The sequence below is a fragment of the Aquarana catesbeiana genome, linkage group LG05, assembly GCF_042186555.1.
Source record: "Aquarana catesbeiana isolate 2022-GZ linkage group LG05, ASM4218655v1, whole genome shotgun sequence".
Classification (NCBI taxonomy): Eukaryota; Metazoa; Chordata; class Amphibia; order Anura; family Ranidae; genus Aquarana; species Aquarana catesbeiana.
In genome coordinates this window covers 643,425,429-643,445,176 of record NC_133328.1, presented here as the reverse complement: position 1 = coordinate 643,445,176, position 19,748 = coordinate 643,425,429, and the positions used below count along the sequence as shown (strand labels likewise).

The window sequence follows — 19,748 nt, the reverse complement described above, 5'->3', positions numbered from 1 at the left end:
CTGTGGGACATACCACACATCCACGTTGATAGAGTGGAAGCGAGGAGTCCCTGACAGCTTCTGAGGGACGAATGTGCAACTGCAGCTCCTACTGGGGTGACGCTACAGAAAGATGGGATCTAGGTTGGAATAGGATATGGGACAGTAAAGGAAGTTTTGTATTATATTATATGATAAAGGATAGAATAAGATATCTGATAGAATTGGAAAGTATAGAGTATAGAATAGGCTATAGGAATTAAAAAGAAATTGGAAAGTTTACAGCCTAGGATAACATATAAAATAGTACAAGTAGTGTAGGATATAGGAAGGATAGGATAAGATATAGGATAGTATGGGAAGGATAGGATATAGGTTAGGAACACATATATAATATTGTAGAAATGATTGTCTTCACATAATGTTTTTTTACTCACAATTTAGATTTCATACATTGGTGGATAATGAGTGACATGAAGAAATGGGACGATCGTCTTTTCATGGTTGAAGACAATGGTGTGTATTGGTCCGGCAATGAGAGCCAAAATGTACCCATCCCCCCACCATACATTATAACCCGGATCTGGTGCATCAATGACAATTCCGAGAGTCACATCATTTTCATTCTTTATTGTACTCCTTTATGTGACATTTCATAGAATTCATTTCTCTTTCTCTTCTCTTCATTGAAGGCCCGCTCTTTTTGCGCTTCGTAGGAAACCAATACTGCTGTTGCAACCTGGACGGTTTGGACGGTTTGGTCTACAGGGACGTCTCCTCCTTGAAATCTGAAGGAGGAAGTGAGATTTCCCAATAATTACATTAGAAGTCGGATTTACATTCAGGGGGGAGGGGCCCGGGAATGTCACCACCCTGAAGAAGGACTGCTGAGATAAAACCAATTACACCGAGGAGACAGGTAAACAATCGTGCATTTACTGTACAGACGTTCAATGCAGGAAAGACCAACCTGTGTATGTAATGATTTGTACTGCGGAGGAACAGTAAAGTGCAATCACTGTGCAGCACTACAAAGCAGGAAGCAGAAGCCGCATATGTAATTGTCCTATATGGCTCTTCCCATGTACACCATTCATTACTCCCCATACATAGAGGAAGGAGAAGAGTATTTCAGGAGAGGAGAGTTATAGAGGAAGGAGCAGAGTCCTCCAGCAGTGCAGAGTATTTCAGGAGAGGAGAGTTATAGAGGAAGGAGCAGAGTCCTCCAGCAGTGCAGAGTATTTCAGGAGAGGAGAGTTATAGAGGAAGGAGCAGAGTCCTCCAGCAGTGCAGAGTATTTCAGGAGAGGAGAGTTATAGAGGAAGGAGCAGAGTCCTCCAGCAGAGCAGAGTATTTCAGGAGAGGAGAGTTATAGAGGAAGGAGCAGAGTCCTCCAGCAGAGCAGAGTATTTCAGGAGAGGAGAGTTATAGAGGAAGGAGCAGAGTCCTCCAGCAGATCAGAGTATTTCAGGAGAGGAGAGTTATAGAGGAAGGAGCAGAGTCCTCCAGCAGTGCAGAGTATTTCAGGAGAGGAGAGTTATAGAGGAAGGAGCAGAGTCCTCCAGCAGTGCAGAGTATTTCAGGAGAGGAGAGTTATAGAGGAAGGAGCAGAGTCCTCCAGCAGAGCAGAGTATTTCAGGAGAGGAGAGTTATAGAGGAAGGAGCAGAGTCCTCCAGCAGAGCAGAGTATTTCAGGAGAGGAGAGTTATAGAGGAAGGAGCAGAGTCCTCCAGCAGAGTATTTCAGGAGAGGAGAGTTATAGAGGAAGGAGCAGAGTCCTCCAGCAGAGCAGAGTATTTCAGGAGAGGAGAGTTATAGAGGAAGGAGCAGAGTCCTCCAGCAGAGCAGAGTATTTCAGGAGAGGAGAGTTATAGAGGAAGGAGCAGAGTCCTCCAGCAGGGGGTGAGGATGGATTTTGTGTCGGTCACTTACCTTGGTTATGATGTCACACTGCATGTTCTCTTTGCCGGGTGCAGTCAGGTTCAGATCACAGATTTGAACTTCCTGCATATTCAGAGAAAATAACAGCTCAATGTCTCTCACCTATACCATAGCACCGATCTCCTAAAACCGACACTCCGAATAATCTGTTTTCTGTGCCCGCCCCTCTCTGAGATCATTGGAAGTCGGTGGGGGGGGGGGGGTACAATTGTGTTACATTAGGATCATGTGATCAAAGCAAGCCAACCCTCATATTTAGCACTCAGTTTAAAGAAATTACTGTTTTGGACTTGTAGGTAGGTGCAATCTACTTTTTCCCCTGCTGGTGGCACTCTTCCGCAGCGGCACTGCGGTTTGAGAGGAATTCAAGAATAAAATGATTCCTCTATGGTTTCCTTGGTCACTGGGGAAGTGATCCAATTGGATGCTGCTGTCCCATGTGACTCTAACAGCCATCTTTGGTCAGGCAGAGCCAATTAAGGCCCTGGCTCCCAGGCTTGGCTCGCATTTTGGGAGTTTGTAGAGAAGGGACAGGTACCCCACCTGGTAGGGACAGAACTAGCGACAGGGAAACGTTCCTGACGAGGAGGGAAAGCATAGGGCTCGCAACTTCTCTGGACATCTTCCTGTTTGGACACACGATGACCAGGCCGCATTATGCCTCTCTCAGCAGGCGCTGTCAGTTCTTCTGATTCCTGCTCCCTACTCGCTGTCGGACCTGTGAGTGTTCCTGGATGGGCTGCCTTCCTACTGGGTTATTTGTAAAACTGTCTTTGCATTATTTCAATACAATTTCTTTCCTATCACTTGGACTGTGTCCATCCATTTCCTCCCTGCCCCTTCTCTCTCCTCATTGGCTCACTGGCTTTGAGTGACAGCAGTGGGAGCCAATGGCACCGCGCTGCTGTCTCAGCCTATGAGGAGGGAGAGTTCCGGGAAGCCAAATCTCTCTCGTGCAACATCACTGGAATGAGATGGGCTCAGGTAAATATTAGGGGGGCTGAGGAGGGGGGGCTGAGGAGGGCTGCTGCACACAGATGTTTTTTTTATCTTAATGCATAGAATGCATTAGGAATTAAAACATTCTGACCTTACAACCACTTTAAGCTCAATGCATGCACCCACTGGGATGCCTGCCCACTTCCTTGGGTCAAGGAATCTCTAATGGCCCTTGGACAAGCCAAGTTCTTCTCCACCCTGGATCTGCCCAGCGGCTACTGGCAAGTCCCGTTGTGGGACCAAAAGCGAGAGAAGACAACATTATCACGCCCTTGGGACTATTCACATTGACTCAAGTGCCCTTTGGCCTCAGTAACACCCTTAACACTTTCCAGCGCCTACTGAAAAGATGTCTTGGAAACCTTAATTTCGAGAGTGTGTTAGCCTTCCTCTCTAAGACATTTGAAGAACACCTTAAACATCTGGACTGTGTTGGTAAAAAATGCCACGCACACCCCAGAGAAGCAAGTTGGAGCCTAAGTGGGAGCGCTCCGTAGATCGGGAGGTGGGACAGCCTTTCCCACCTACCCCTGTCTATGATCAGGTCTCGGAAAGGCCTGACCCTGTGAAGAGGCAACTACATTGAAATATGCTGACACCTTGTGTGCTGGGTGGGGACTCCTCCTGGAAACTGTCGAATAGCCGGGAGGCGTTTGCCGCTGCGGATCTTTGAAGCTCAAGCTGATTGGTTCCTGCCACCCCTCGTGTTCTAGTCCCCAGCCCATCTCAGTCCTAAGCCTGGCGACATTGAAGTTGGAAGCCTGGAAGGCTCATCCACCCCATCCACCCCATCCAGCATCACAAACTGTGCAGATTAATCAGAGGAATCAACCTTGGACTCAGGTGAAGAGAAATAGGAGATACACCTGATTCCCGGCTACCCGAGACCTCCGAGTCACTGTCTGCAGCTGAACCTTCACCAAGTTACTCTACAGAAAATCAGGAGGAACCGGTTACCTTTGCTCCTATGTTGTAAAAAATTGTTTATTGTTCTGCCTTAACTATACTCTGATTGTGCTTTTATCACCAATGTTATTGTTGTTTTCATGTTGTTATGAGGACAGCATCTGTTAAAGAAGGGGGAGTGTAGGCAGGCTCGGTTCACTTTCTCCACTGCAGATTGCACTCTTTCGCAGCAGCACTGCAGCTGGAGAGGAAGTCAAGAGGAACATGGTTCCTCTATGGTTTCCTTGGTCACTGGGGAAGCGATCCATTTGGATGCTGCTGCTCCATGTGACTCTAGCAGCCATCTTGGGTTAGGCAGAGCCTATTTAAGGCTCTGGTTCCCAGGCTTGGCACGCATTTTGCAAATGCATAGGATAAGGACAGGTACCCCGTCTTGTAGAGAGAGAACTAGCAACAGGGAAAGGTTCCTGACAAGGAGGGAAAGAGTAGGGGCTCGTAATTTCTCTGGACATCTTTCTGCTTGGGCACAAGACGACCAGGCTGCATTCTGCCTCTCTCAACAGGTGTTGTCACTTGGGCTGAATCCTGCTCTCTACACGCTGTTAGTCCTTTAAATATTCCCCTACTGTAAACAAAATATCAGCCAAAAGTACTGGCGACAAAATACGGGAAAAACTAACTTTATTCTACTTTGATCAAGGTCTTAACTTCCTGCTGACCATATAACGCATACAGTGGGGAAAATAATGATTTGATCCCCTGCAGATTGTGCAAGTTTGCCCACTTACAAAGAAATGAAGGGTCTATTATTTTTAACATAGGTGTATTTTACGTGAGAGACAGAATATTAACCAAAAATACAGAAAAAAAAAAAAACCACATAAAACAAATGCTATAAATTAAGTTGCAGTTCAGTGAGCAAAATAAGTATTTGATCCCAAAGCAAAACATGACTTCGCACTTGGTGGAGAAACCCTTGTTGGCAAGCACAGAGGTAGGATGTTTCTTGTCTCAACTCTTCTTTACAGATCTTCTCTAAATCCTTAAGGTTTCTTGGCTGTCGCTTGGCAACTCGAAATTTCAGCTCCATCCATAAATTTTCTATAGGATTAAGGTCTGGAGACTGATTTGGCAACTCCATGACCTTAATGTGCTTCTCCTTGAGCCACTCCTTTGTTGCCTTGGCGGTATGTTTTGGGTCATTGTCATGCTGGAAGACCCATCCACGGCAAAGTTGGCCTGTACCTTTAGCAGAGAAACAGCCCCAAAGCATCATGTTTCCACCTCCGTGTGTGACTGTAGGGATGGTGTTCTTAGGGTCATAGTCAGCATTGTTCTTCCTCCAAACACGGCGAGTTGAGTTAATGCCAAAGAGCTCAATTTTGGCCTCATCTGACCACAACACTTTCTCCCAATCCTTCTCTGAATCATTTAGATGTTCATTGGCATGACTGTACATGTGCCTTCTGGAGGAGGGGGACTTGTGTTTGGAGAAAGAAAAATGCTGACTATGACCCTAAGAACACCTTCCCTACAGTCAAGCACGGAGGTGGAAACATGATGCTTTGGGGCTGTTTCTCTGCTAAGGGTACAGGCTGACTTTGCCGCATTGAGGGGCCAATGGACGGGGCCATATATTGTAAAATCTTACAAGAGAATAAGAAAACACTGCGCTCTAATAGCAAAAATAAAATATATGTGAGCCAGCAGCTGCATACATTGTGACAAACAATAACTGGTAAATGGGAAAAAAATGCAGCGCTAAGAAATAATAGGAAGTTAGGGTGTAGTGAAACAATTAAGAGATGCTGTACTGAACAGTAAAGCATATGTGCAAAAACCATAAGTGAAATGAAATGAACAAACACAGTATAAAGTGTCCACATATGGTAAATGGATGATTCCAAACTCAAATTATTAAGAGGAACTGGTATGGACCAAAAAATGATGTGAAACTAGAAAATAAAGTCAATGGTGCACGGTGTGGATCTGTGACTGTGAGTCAACAACGGGGTACAGAACTTCCGTAGCTGTAAACCAACATCTTGCCCCTGTTGAAGATCCCCTTGGTCGAAACGCGTCGGGCGATCTCCCCTTCCTTACGCTGCTTAGATTTTATTTTAATTGTGATCACTTTTATCCATTTTTTGTATGGTATTTTTAGAAATAAAAATCCCTGGTTTACCTGCACTATGCAGAAGCTTTTTATTTTTTATTTGCATATTATCCCGATGCAAGAAACTGCCTTCCAGTAGCCCTACTTCCATCACGGGGTCTGGATCAAATCTGTCCCCGGCTTCTCCTTGGAACACATCCTTGAGGTCTATTGGCTGATATCCAGTTGGCGGCCCTTCCTGATGTTTCTTCACCCCACCAGAGAAGTCGAGAAGTGAGACAGAGGTTCCACCGTTCCGGATATCGTTTTCCAGCCTAGGTTTGGCTCCATGCACCATTGACTCCATGTCATATGACAGTGGAGTCCACGTCATCTGGTAAGAGTACCCATCTTATCTTACTTCCTGATGTTTTCATTCTGATGCCCCATATCGAGATGTTGGTTTACAGCTACGGAAGTTCTGTACCCCGTTGTTGACTCACAGTCACAGATCCACACCGTGCACCATTGACTTTATTTTCTAGTTTCACATCATTTTTTGGTCCATACCAGTTCCTCTTAATAATTTGAGTTTGGAATCATCCATTTACCATATGTGGACACTTTATACTGTGTTTGTTCATTTCATTTCACTTATGGTTTTTGCACATATGCTTTACTGTTCAGTACAGCATCTCTTACTTAATTGTTTCACTACACCCTAACTTCCTAATATTTCTTAGCGCTGCATTTTTTTCCCATTTACCAGTTATTGTAAAATCTTGGATGAGAACCTTCTTCCCTCAGCCAGGACACTGAATGTGACAGACATAGCCGGGACAGGGGCTTTTGGAGGAGACTGAATGCCAGCCTCTTGCCTACCGATTATGGGCCCTGGCATTTGGGGGAACGGTGCTCGTTGTGAGCTGTATGCCTGGGGACCCTGGAGGTGGTGTTACTTTAGATTCAGGTCCATGTCCCCCAAGACACACAGACTCTAGGGACCCTGGATATGCCATTGTGATGGCAGTCACTAATAGGGGCACACGGTGAATGAGAACCCCACTATGATCTATGCTAGTCAGACTCAATGCTGTATATATGTATATATAATGTGTGCTGTCTCATTATGTTGTGTACTATTTGCTGTGATGGTTGGGGTGTGACTGTATTCTATTGTCTATTGTGGCTATCTGCCTCAACTATTATGGGATGTCGAAGTGTTTTGCTGTGAGGAAAGAGGGAGGGGGGATTCCTCCAGTAGCCCCCCTGTTAAGACTGTTTACTGATGAGACGTTAAACACACCTGACCTGTGTGTCCATTGTCATTGGACATTTTTACCCGCCCTGTTTTCCAAGGGTGGGTGGGGGGGGGGTGGTGTTTTGATGTGGGATCCGTATAACATGTGTTTGAATAAAGATTCATTCCTGCTTGAACCTCAAGACACACAGAGCCTTGTCTCGGACTTGGGGGAGAAATATTCGTATGGGTTTCTTGTTCGGCTGATTGAAGTGTCCGGTAGCTGCCTTTGTGTTCGGGAAGGGAATGTCCTAAACGACTTTAACCCCTTTCATACTCGGGGTGTCGTTAAACTGGAGATGGGTCGTGGATGTGTCTTCCAGCATGACAATGAACCCAAAACATACCGCCAAGGCAACAAAGGAGTGACTCAAGAAGAAGCACATTAAGGTCATGGAGTGGCCTAGCCAGTCTCCAGACCTTAATCCTATAAAAAATTTATGATGAGAGCTGAAATTCGAGTTGCCAAGCGACAAGCAAGAAACCTTAAGGATTTAGAGAAGATCTGTAACCAAAATTCCTCCTGAGATGTGTGCAAACCTGGTCACCATCTACAAGAAACGTCTGACCTCTGTGCTTGCCAACAAGGGTTTCTCCACCAACTACTTATGCCCTGTACACATGACCGGTTTTTGCGTCGGAATAAACTCTGAAAGTTTATCCCACGGAGTTCTCAATGGAATTCCACTCAACCTGTCTTGCATACACACGGTCACACCAGATTCCGACCGTACACAACGCGGTGAGGTACAGCACGTAGGACGGGACTAGAAAACGGAAGTTCAATAGCCAGTAGCCAATAGCTTCCGTCTCGTACTTGCTTCAGAGCATGCGTTTTTTTTTTTGGTACGTCGGAAACAGCATACAGATGAGCGGTTTTCCCGATAAGAATTGGTTCCGTCGGAAATATTTAGAACATGTTCCATTTCTAGGTCCGTCAGAATTTTTGACATAAAAAGTCCGGTGGGGCATACACACTATCGGAATAAACGATGAAAAGCTCCCGTCGGACTTTTTCTGTCAGACATTCCGCTCGTGTGTACGGGGCATAAGTCATGTTTTGCTTGGGGATCAAATATTTATTTTACTCACTGACCTGCAACTCCATTTATAACTAATAATTTGTATCATTTTTTTTTTCTGCATTTTTGGTTGCTATTCTGTCTCTATCATTTATAATACACCTATGATAAAAATGATAGACCCTTCATTTCTTTGTCAGTGGGCAAACCTACGAAATCAGCAGGTGATCAAATAATTATTTTCCCCATATACAGTATGTGACGGCAGGACGGGTGGTCCTTAATGCCTACATGTTGCACATTTGTGCTCCCAGCACAGCGATCGAGCTGTCAGAGACATCAGATTCAGAGATACAAAGCGATAATATTGATACATTGTATTACTCTGTATCATTCGCATCACCTGTCATCTGCATGTGGCTCTCCATCATAAACAAAGACTTCACATTTCACATGAGATACTCTCAGATAAAACTCACCCCATCCGGTTTAAATTCACACCGCGCTGCGTCACCTCCCTCCGACTTCAGACACCTCGTCTCCATTATTCCAAATCTCAGGATTTCATCCTTTGTTTCCTCCTGGAAGAAGATCTAGAATGGGGGCGAATGCAAATAGACTTTTCAGACTGGTTGTTACCTCTAAGTCTAAGAGACCCGAGAATATTGATAGGAATGGAAATGGTTCTATATTTTGAATGTATCCGGTCTATAAGCCAGAGGCTCTGGATGGACAGTTGGATAAATGGCTCTATATTTTCTGAACATTTTTAAGGAATTAACTCATTATTACATTTATAGGAATATCGGAAAATCCTTGAAAAAATACAAACGCCATTGAAGCCTCCATCCCCCAATTTATTGCCCTTGAAGCCCTTTAAATCCTAATCTATTGCCCTTGAAGCCCCCATCCCTCCCCCATGTAGTGCCCTCTACTGCACCTGTATAGGTATGGCTGGAAGGTCCTCCAGGGGTTTATAGAAATAGAGGACATCCTCTCTCTGGTTGTAGAGATCCAGGGCCTCTCTGATCCGTTCTTCCTGATCTGGAGACTGAGAGTGAGACACCTCCAATGTGACCGCAGAGAGCCATACCACACACTGCCAGATCTTCATCTTGTGTCCTCTGTAATGGTGATTTATGTGTCTGATTCTCCCTCTATTTATGGTCCGCACCTCCATCTTCCTCTTTTTTTAAAAGTCTTGCAGAATATTTGTATCCGTTTATTGCTCCATTAATAACATAGCAAACATCTTTCCCAACACGTTGTTCCAAAAAAAAAAAAAAAAAAGTAGACACTGCTATACAATTTAAAGTAGCACTCCAGCCAGGCTTCAAAATGAAACTCTACTAGCAATGGTCCTTATCATGGTGGGTAAGTGATTATCACACTTCAGGGACAACTACCTAAGAGAGGATTTTTGGAGGGATTTCCTGTCACTTCCTGTTGTGTCTACAGGACAGGAAGTGAAGGAATATCTCTTCATTAGGACACATATTGACAGGGGTGTTTTTGCCTTCTCTATCCAAAATGAAAAAAGCTTTTGACTTGAGATCTACTTCGGAGCGTGAAGCTGGTTCTTCCCGTTCCATCTGCTTTCACTGGCATTCCCATGTTTACAATAGACATGTGCGATTAGTTTCGAAAAATTCGTACGAATTTCCGTAAATTCGTACCTTCGGGAGGATCCGAAATACGAATTGCTATGCTTCCGAATTTTGTATGAAATACGAAATTTAGTTTACGAATTTCGGATCCAAATTCCGTTACAGCGGAAACGTGACTTGTGTTTTGTTGACCAATCAGAGGTTTTCTTCTGCTGCTGAGTGAAGGTTGGGAAAAATTACCTTTTTTAATATGGGGGTGGGAGACTGGTACAGGTAGTCGATGGGAGATTCAGAATCAGACAAAATAAGAATGTTCGTTAATTCCGATTATTCGTTATGATGAAACCCAGGAAGTCAGCACAGGGATGGTGGGAGCCCCTCATAATGAGCACAGGGATGGTGGGAGCCCCTCATAATGAGCACAGGGATGGGGGGAGCCCCTCATAATGAGCACAGCACAGGGATGGGGGGAGCCCCTCATAATGAGCACAGCACAGGGATGGTGGGAGCCCCTCATAATGAGCACAGCACAGGGATGGTGGGAGCCCCTCATAATGAGCACAGCACAGGGATGGTGGGAGACCCTCGTAATGAGCACAGCACAGGGATGGTGGGAGACCCTCATAATGAGCACAGGGATGGTGGGAGACCCTCATAATGAGCACAGCACAGGGATGGGGGGAGCCCCTCATAATGAGCACAGCACAGGGATGGTGGGAGCCCCTCATAATGAGCACAGGGATGGGGGGAGCCCCTCATAATGAGCACAGCACAGGGATGGGGGGAGCCCCTCATAATGAGCACAGCACAGGGATGGGGGAGCCCCTCATAATGAGCACAGCACAGGGATGGGGGGAGCCCCTCATAATGAGCACAGCACAGGGATGGTGGGAGCCCCTCATAATGAGCACAGCACAGGGATGGTGGGAGCCCCTCATAATGAGCACAGCACAGGGATGGTGGGAGACCCTCGTAATGAGCACAGCACAGGGATGGTGGGAGACCCTCATAATGAGCACAGCACAGGGATGGTGGGAGACCCTCATAATGAGCACAGCACAGGGATGGGGGGAGCCCCTCATAATGAGCACAGCACAGGGATGGTGGGAGCCCCTCATAATGAGCACAGGGATGGGGGGAGCCCCTCATAATGAGCACAGCACAGGGATGGGGGGAGCCCCTCATAATGAGCACAGCACAGGGATGGTGGGAGCCCCTCATAATGAGCACAGGGATGGGGGAGCCCCTCATAATGAGCACAGCACAGGGATGGGGGGAGCCCCTCATAATGAGCACAGCACAGGGATGGGGGAGCCCCTCATAATGAGCACAGGGATGGCGGGAGCCCCTCATAATGAGCACAGCACAGGGATGGGAGGAGCCCCTCATAATGAGCACAGCACAGGGATGGCGGGAGCCCCTCATAATGAGCACAGGGATGGCGGGAGCCCCTCATAATGAGCACAGCACAGGGATGGGGGGAGCCCCTCATAATGAACACAGCACAGGGATGGCGGGAGCCCCTCATAATGAACACAGCACAGGGATGGCGGGAGCCCCTCATAATGAACACAGCACAGGGATGGCGGGAGCCCCTCATAATGAGCACAGCACAGGGATGGTGGGAGCCCCTCATAATGAGCACAGCACAGGGATGGTGGGAGCCCCTCATGATGAGCACAGCACAGGGATGGCGGGAGCCCCTCATAATGAGCACAGCACAGGGATGGGGGGAGCCCCTCATAATGAGCACAGGGATGGGGGGAGCCCCTCATAATGAGCACAGGGATGGGGGGAGCCCCTCATAATGAGCACAGCACAGGGATGGTGGGAGCCCCTCATAATGAGCACAGCACAGGGATGGGGGGAGCCCCTCATAATGAGCACAGGGATGGTGGGAGCCCCTCATAATGAGCACAGCACAGGGATGGTGGGAGCCCCTCATAATGAGCACAGGGATGGTGGGAGCCCCTCATAATGAGCACAGCACAGGGATGGTGGGAGCCCCTCATGATGAGCACAGCACAGGGATGGCGGGAGCCCCTCATAATGAGCACAGCACAGGGATGGGGGAGCCCCTCATAATGAGCACAGGGATGGTGGGAGCCCCTCATAATGAGCACAGGGATGGGGGGAGCCCCTCATAATGAGCACAGCACAGGGATGGTGGGAGCCCCTCATAATGAGCACAGCACAGGGATGGCGGGAGCCCCTCATAATTATAAATTTATCATAACGAACTTTCGTAACTGCTGTGAAAAGTTAACGAGCCTAACGAAAATTCGTATTTCGTACGAATCCAAATGGAATTTCGGACACAAAATACGAATTAACGGCTAATACGAAATGGAACGATAAGAAACAAATTTATTGACGGCGCACATGTCTAGTTTAGAAGAGGTTGTTTGCTGTTTCGGGTTTTCAGTCACCTTCTGTCACAAGTAGAGATCATGCTGCTTCCAGTTGGTGAAAGGTTCACGATATCTCCTAGAACCTCTTGCGGTCCCAGGCCAAGGGGCGATGTTCTTTCTATGTTGTTCTCAACAAGTTTGTTAGGTACTGACCTGGGCCAACCGCCTAGGGGTCCAGGTCCCATGGCGTGGTCTGTGCCCGCTTGGTGCCTGCATCTTACCCCTGGAAAAGGGGGGGGGGGGCTGCCCTTCCAGGAGTGGGAATTGGCTCCTATGGCAGTGGCCTTGCAGTAGCCAGGATTTCCTTGCTTTGGTAGATGTAAAAGATTCTGCCTACATCTTCCAATTTTTACCTCCTTACCTAAACTTTTCTTGTGATGGAGGACTGGCATTTTCAGTGCAGGGCCCTACCATTAGTGCTTCCCACAGCCCAACTATTCTGGGGTACCTGGATGATCTGCTGCTCAGAGAGCAACTTTATAGAACAAATCCTTATATTTTCCACCACTCGATATTATCCATGTGTTTGTAGCATGGAATTATAATGTAGGGAACCGCGTCTGATGGTTTATTTCATTATGTGTTCTTGTTTTCGTCTACTAATCGGCTTACTTGTACTGTAAACAAGGATCTTGTCACTTCCAGCTTCGGTTTGTGTGTTGACGAGGTGTTACCAGCTTGTAAAGCAGCCGATCGAACCGATCTCAGTTTGAGCAGATGCATTGGAGGCCAGAGGAGAGATACTGGGTCCCATAAAACCCATAAAGAGGACCTGTTACCGCCCATTGCTATCACAAGAGATGTTGACCATCCCTTGTGATAGCAATAAAGTTGATTAACCCCTTCAATACCAGGCACTTAGACACCTTCCCACCCGGGCCAATTTTCAGCTTTCAGCGCTGTCGCAATTTGAATGACAATTGCGCGGTCATGCTACACTGCACCCAAACAAATTTTTTATCATTTTGTTCCCACAAATAGAGCTTTCTTTTGGTGGTATTTGATCACCTCTGCGGTTTTTATTTTTTGCGCAACAAATAAAAAAAGACTGAAAATTTTGAAAAAAAACAAGTTTTTCTTTGTTTCTATTAAAACTTTTTGTAAATAAGTAAGTTTTCTTCTTCAATGACGGGCACTGATATGGCTGCACTGATGGGCACCGATGAGGTGGCACCAATGAGGTGGCACTGATGGGCACTGATAGGCAGCACTGATGGGCACTGATGGGCACTGATAGGTGGCACTGGTATGCGGCACTGATGGGCACTCATAGGCGGCACTGATGGGCACTCATAGGCGGCACTGATGGGCACTCATAGGCGGCACTGATGGGCACTCGTAGGTGGCATTGATGGTTAATTATGGGTGGCACTGATAGTTGGCACAGATGGGCATGGATGGGCACTGATAGATGGGCACTGATGGGCACTGACAGGTGGCACGAATGGACACTGATGGGTGGCACTGGTGGCCTTGCTTGTTTGCAGTGATGCCCCTAAGGGTGGCATTGCTGGGCATCACTGCAACATAATAGTGCCAATCAGTGCCCATTTGTGGGCACTGATTGGCACAGATTTGGCACACTGGGCACATGTGGATGGCCATGGGGTACATACCTGGCCATCCACATGTTGCCCCTTCCCTGGTGGTCCTAGTGGCGATCCCTGGTGGTCCAGTGGGGTGATCTGCGGGGGGGCTGCGCTGATAAACAATCAGCGCAGACCCCCCTGCCAGGAGAGCCGCCGATCGGCTCTCCTCTACTCGCGTCTGTCAGACGCGAGTGAGGAAGAGCCGATCAACGGCTCTTCCTATTGACAGCGTGATCAGCCGTGATTGGACACGGCTGATCACGTGGTAAAGAGCCTCTGCCGGAGGCTTTTTACCAAGATCAGTGTAGCGGTGTGTCAGACTGACACACCGCTCCACCGATCGCCGCGATGCGCGCCCCCGGGGGCGTGCTGCGGCATGTTATCCTGCTGGACGTCATATGACGCCCAGTCAGGATAACAGAACCACTTCCCGGACGTCAATCTGCCATAGGGCGGGAGGGAAGTGGTTAAAAAAAAAAAGGGACAATTTAAATAAAATTAGGCCAAAAAAAAGCACCCCCTATGCTTACACGCAAAGGCAAACGTGCAGTCCTGTCCCACAAACATATGTAAATGGCGATCGCACAACGCATGTGAGGTATCGCCGTGAATAGGTGTGTGCGATTTTAAAGTGTGACATGTTTGGTGTCTATTTACTCTGTGTAACATCATCTTTTATATTTTACCAATAAAAAATTAAAAAATGGGTATTATAGTGTATTTGTTCTCACTAAAACAAATTTATTTTGTTTTCTTGAAAATTTGCGATAAATTAACCACTTTGCAATGAATGTGTGACATATAAAAAAAAAAAAAATACATTGCAGCATCTGATATTTTATTCTCTAGGGTCTCTGCTTAAAAAAAAAAATTATAAAATGTTTGGGGATTTCAAGTAATTTTCTAGCAAAAAAAAAATAAATAAATAAATCAGATGCATGTTTTTTTATTTTTTTTTTTCTTATTTTTTTATTTATTTTCTAATTAATTTTTTTTTTCTATGTTGGTTGAACTTCATGCACGAATCGGTCCCGCACGCACGCAAACAGCGATCGTCCCTCACATGTGAGGTATCACTGCGAATGTCGGATCATGGGGCAGTAATTCTAGCAGCAGACCTCCTCTGTACATCTAAATTGGTAACCTGTAAAGGCTTTGAACCATTTCAAAGACCCAGAAGGATTTCCCCCCTTAATGACCGGGCCATTTTTTTGTGATTCTGCACTGCTTTGTTTTAACTGACAATTGCGCGGTCGTGCAACGTTGTACCCAAACAAAATTGACGTCCTTTTTTCCCCACAAATAGCGCTTTCTTTTGGTGGTGTTCGATCACCTCTGCGGTTTTTATGTTTTGCGCTGTAAACAAAAAAAGAGCGTCGATTTTGAAAAAAAAAAAAAAGAATATTTTTTACTTTTTGCTATAATAAATATCCCCAAAAAAAATATATATAAAAAAAACAAAAACACATTTCTTCCTCAGTTTAGGCCGATATTTATCCTTCTACATGTTTTTGGTAAAAGGGGATAGATTTATGGCATTTTTATTATTTTTTTTTACTAGTACTGGCGGCAATCTGCGATTTTTAGCTGGGCTGCGACATTGCGGCGGACATATTGGACACTTTTTTGGGGACCAGTGACATTTATACAGCGATCAGAGCTAGAAATATCCACTGATTACTGTGTAAATGTGACTGGCAGGGAAGAGGTTAACACTAGGGGGCGATCAAGGGGTTAAACGTGTCCTGGGGAGTGATTCTAACTGTGGAGGGGGGATGGGACTGCCTAGGAGGAAGAGAGAAATCACTATTCATACTTAGTATGAACAGATTTGTCTCCTCTCTCCTGACAGAACAGAGATCTGTCTGTTTTCATTGACAGATGTCTATTCTATCTCTCTCAAGAGCGATCGTGGTTGCCTGGCAGACGTCGCAGCCCTGTCATCACACCGCGCATGCGCCCCTTAGTGGTCTTAAAGCGGCCTACGTACAGCTACGGCCATTTGCCCAGGGGGGGTAAACTGCTGCAGTATAACTGCGGCGGCTGGTCCTCTAATGGTTAAAGTGTCTGTTTACTCGGCATGACATCATCTTTTATATTTTACGAAAAAAATTGGGTTGTGTTGTATTTGTTTGCATTTAAATTAAAAAAATATAGAATAAGATATATGATACCAATAGGAAGGCTTTAAGAAAGGATAGAATAAGATATCTGATACAATAAGAAATTATAGCGTATAGAATAGGATATGGGATATAAAAAGATAGTTACATAGTAGGTGAGGTTGAAAAAAAGACACAAGTCCAACCTATGTGTGTGATTATATGTCAGTATTACATTACATATCCCTGTATGTTGCGGTCATTCAGGTGATTATCTAATAGTTTCTTGAAGCTATCAATGCTCCCCGCTGAGACCACCACCTGTGGAAGGGAATTCCACATCCTTGCCGCTCTTACAGTAAAGAACCCTCTACGTAGTTTAAGGTTAAACCTCTTTTCTTCTAATTGTAATGAGTGGCCACGAGTCTTGTTAAACTCTCTTCTGCGAAAATTTTTTATCCCTATTGTGGGGTCACCAGTACAGTATTTGTAAATTGAAATCATATCCCCTCTCAAGCGTCTCTTCTCCAGAGAGAATAAGTTCAGTGCTCGCAACCTTTCCTCATAACTAAGATCCTCCAGACCCTTTATTAGCTTTGTTGTCCTTCTTTGTACTTGCTCCATTTCCAGTACATCCCTCCTGAGGACTGGTGCCCAGAACTGGACAGCATACTCCAGGTGCAGCCGGACCAGAGTCTTGTAGAGCGGGAGAATTATCGTTTTATCTCTGGAGTTGATCCCCTTTTTAATGCAGCTTGGCATTGCATGCCATTGCTGAGCCTATCATCTACTAGGACCCCCAGGTCCTTTTCCATCCTAGATTCCCCCAGAGGTTCTCCCCCCAGTCTATAGATTACATTCATATTTTTGCCACCCAAATGCATTATTTTACATTTTTCTGAACCTCATTTGCCATGTAGTCGCCCCTCCCCCATTAATTTGTTCAGATCTTTTTGCAAGGTTTCCACATCCTGCGGAGAAGTTATTGCCCTGCTTAGCTTAGTATCGTCTGCAAATACAGAGATTGAACTGTTTATCCCATCCTCCAGGTCGTTTATAAACAAATTAAATAGGATTGGTCCCAGCACAGAACCCTGGGGGACCCCACTACCCACCCCTGACCATTCCGAGTACTCCCTATTTATCACCACCCTCTGAACTCGCCCTTGTAGCCAGTTTTCAATCCATGTACTCACCCTATGGTCCATGCCAACGCACCTTATTTTGTACAGTAAACGTTTATGGGGAACTGTGTCAAATGCTTTTGCAAAATCCAGATACATCACATCTACTGGCCTTCCTTTATCTAGATGGCAACTCACCTCCTCATAGAAGGTTAATAGATTGGTTTGGCAAGAACGATTCTTCATGAATCCATGCTGATTACTGCTAATGATACCGTTCTTATTACTAAAATCTTGTATATAGTCCCTTATCATCCCCTCCAAGAGTTTACATACTATTGATGTTAGGCTAACTGGTCTGTAATTCCCAGGGATGTATTTTGGGCCCTTTTTAAATATTGGTGCTACATTGGCTTTTCTCCAATCAGCTGGTACCAATCCAGTCAGTAGACTGTCAGTAAAAATTTTTCTCCTCCGCTATGTGTCTTTCATGTTCGATCTTTATTGCATTCTTTATAAAGTCTGAATGCTGATGATGATCCCTCAAAGCCCTTCTTTGCTTTTATATGCATTTTTACATTGGAGTTAAGCCATCCAGGATTTTAGTTCGCTCTTTTAAATTTATTACCCGACGGGATACATTGGCTAATGCCCTTATTTAATATGCTCTTAAAGCAAACCTATCTCTTCTCCGTATTCTTTGTTCCTAATATTTTATCCCAATTTATGCCTTTTAGCAAGGTTTGTAGTTTAGGGAAGTTGGCTCTTTTGAAATTCAGTGTCTTTGTGTTCCCTTCATGTTTCCTATTTGTGTGATTTATACTGAAACTAATTGACCTGAGATCGCTGTTACCTAAATTGCCCTGTATTTCCACATCTGTTATCAGGTCTGTATTGTTGGTAATCAGTAGATCTAGTAATGTTTTATTTCTAGTTGGTGCGTCTACCATCTGACCCATAAAATTGTCCAGCAAGCCATTAAGGAACTGGCGAGCCTTAAATGAATGCGCGGTTCCCTCCGCCCAGTCTATGTCTGGATAATTAAAATCCCCCATTATGATAACACTTCCCATCCTTGCTGCTAATCCAACTTGTAAATAGGAGATCCGTCTCCCACTCCTCCCTCAGGTTAGGGGGCCTATAGCATACTCCCAGTATTATTTTCCCCTTAGCTCAGTGGTTCTCAACCTTTCTAGTGCCGTGACCCCTTGATAAAATTTCCCAAGTTGTGGGGACCCCTAACAGTAAAATTTTCGCAGTGTGGGTTTTCAGTACCCAAGGCAGGACAAGTAATTTGCGCCCCTAACCCACGGACATTTAGCGCTCCCCGAGTCTCTTCCACTTGTACAGTATTAAAACCCCTTATGGTACATTTTAGGATGTACCCCTCTTTCTCGTTGTTCTCCTTTCTTTCCCTTTTATCTCTCTCTATCCTAATTTCTTGTTTTTTTCCCCCCATCCCTCTCTTTAGTCTTTCTTGTTCTTTATCTTATTCTTTCCTCTCCCTTTTTCTTTGTTCCTCCCCTCTTTTCCTCTCACTTCCATATATTCTCTATTTTTATTCCTTGGTGGGGAGTGGGGGGGTGGGATAAGTGGCAGTGCTGGGGGGAGTTCTGATCAGCCAACTTGGGTGCTCTTGATCAAGGTCATCTGCTGATCTGAGAACTGTAGTGGGGACTTTTAATGGCAACTCCAATCACAGGTAGTGTTACTCACTGTGTCACCGGCTTCATTGTGACTCCAGCTCTGTGGTGTCTCGCAGCAGTGACACCTATGCCGAAATCAGGAGATAGGGTCTCCTCCAGCCCCTCCCACTTCACATTCCTCACCAGTCAGCTGACCTCTAGTCTCTGCCCCCAAAGCCATGCCGTGAACTGAATGGGCGGCTGCAAAGAGGCTGAGTGGGCGGCCGCGGGCCGCCCACTCAGGAACAGCCCAGCTGGGTGCCCACAGGCTCCAGGGACAGTCCTGCTGGGCAGCCGCGAAAAGGCTGGGAGAGTGGTGTGGGCTTCAGGAACAGCCCAGGATTTGGTGACCCCTGGCAAATCGTCATGCGACCCCAGAGGGGGTCCCGACCCCGAGGTTGAGAACCACTGCCTTAGCTTCATCCCTTTGGAGCTCTACCCATAAGGATTCCACCTCCTCCCTAGATCCCTTTGTGATGTCATCTCTCACATTCACTTGTACATTATTCTTGAGATATAGGCATACCCCTCCCCCTTTTTTACCCTCTCTATCCTTGCGATAAAGGGTATACCCTTGAATGTTTGCCAGCAAATCATGAGAGCTGGAGGAACCTCTCAGTGCTGACAGTTACTTCCCCAGATTCAGAACCTGGGCTTCCAGGGAAACAATGCGCTTACATTTCGCACAGCAGTATTCGACCTCGATCGGATGATCAAAGAACGCATACATGCCGCAAGATGTACAAAGAGTCGCCTCTCCACACCCGCCGGGCATCGTACCCACTAATTTAATGAGGATTGGGGATTATATCTTGTCCAAATTACCTAACAACTAGCTTCCTGACACTAATACTCAAGACAATACACAGGTACTCAACAAGACAATACGCAGACCACTCGCAGACCTACGTGCCCCCGCAGACCTACGTGCCCCCACAGACCTACGTGCCCCCACAGACCTACGTGCCCCCACAGACCTACGTGCCCC

The 19,748-nt window shown here is 46.0% G+C and overlaps 1 protein-coding gene across 2 annotated transcripts; it reads right to left on the bottom strand.

The window, feature by feature from the left end:
* Positions 1-589: 589 nt before the first annotated feature.
* LOC141145623 (cathelicidin-6-like) lies at positions 590-9,437 on the bottom strand. 2 transcript variants are annotated; one of them, XM_073632452.1, is made up of 4 exons: positions 9,183-9,437; positions 8,722-8,835; positions 1,912-1,983; positions 590-767 (listed from the first exon to the last, which is right to left on the bottom strand). In XM_073632452.1, exons 1-4 carry the CDS (start codon positions 9,420-9,422, stop codon positions 663-665), a joined length of 531 nt encoding a protein of 176 aa, XP_073488553.1. In that variant the 5' UTR covers positions 9,423-9,437; the 3' UTR covers positions 590-662. The 2 variants fall into 2 exon arrangements, with proteins under 2 accessions (XP_073488553.1, XP_073488554.1); XM_073632453.1 differs by having other exon boundaries at positions 8,722-8,823.
* Positions 9,438-19,748: the final 10,311 nt, after the last annotated feature.

Bases quoted from the DNA above. Each gene is read 5' to 3' on its own strand.
- LOC141145623 (XM_073632452.1), bottom strand. From the start codon at position 9,422: ATGGAGGTGCGGACCATAAATAGAGGGAGAATCAGACACATAAATCAC. The intron at 1,984-8,721 runs GTGAGTTTTATC...CTGAATATGCAG, and splicing joins GTGAATTTAAACCGGATGGG to GAAGTTCAAATCTGTGATCT. The intron at 768-1,911 runs GTAAGTGACCGA...TTCCTCCTTCAG, and splicing joins AGTGTGACATCATAACCAAG to ATTTCAAGGAGGAGACGTCC.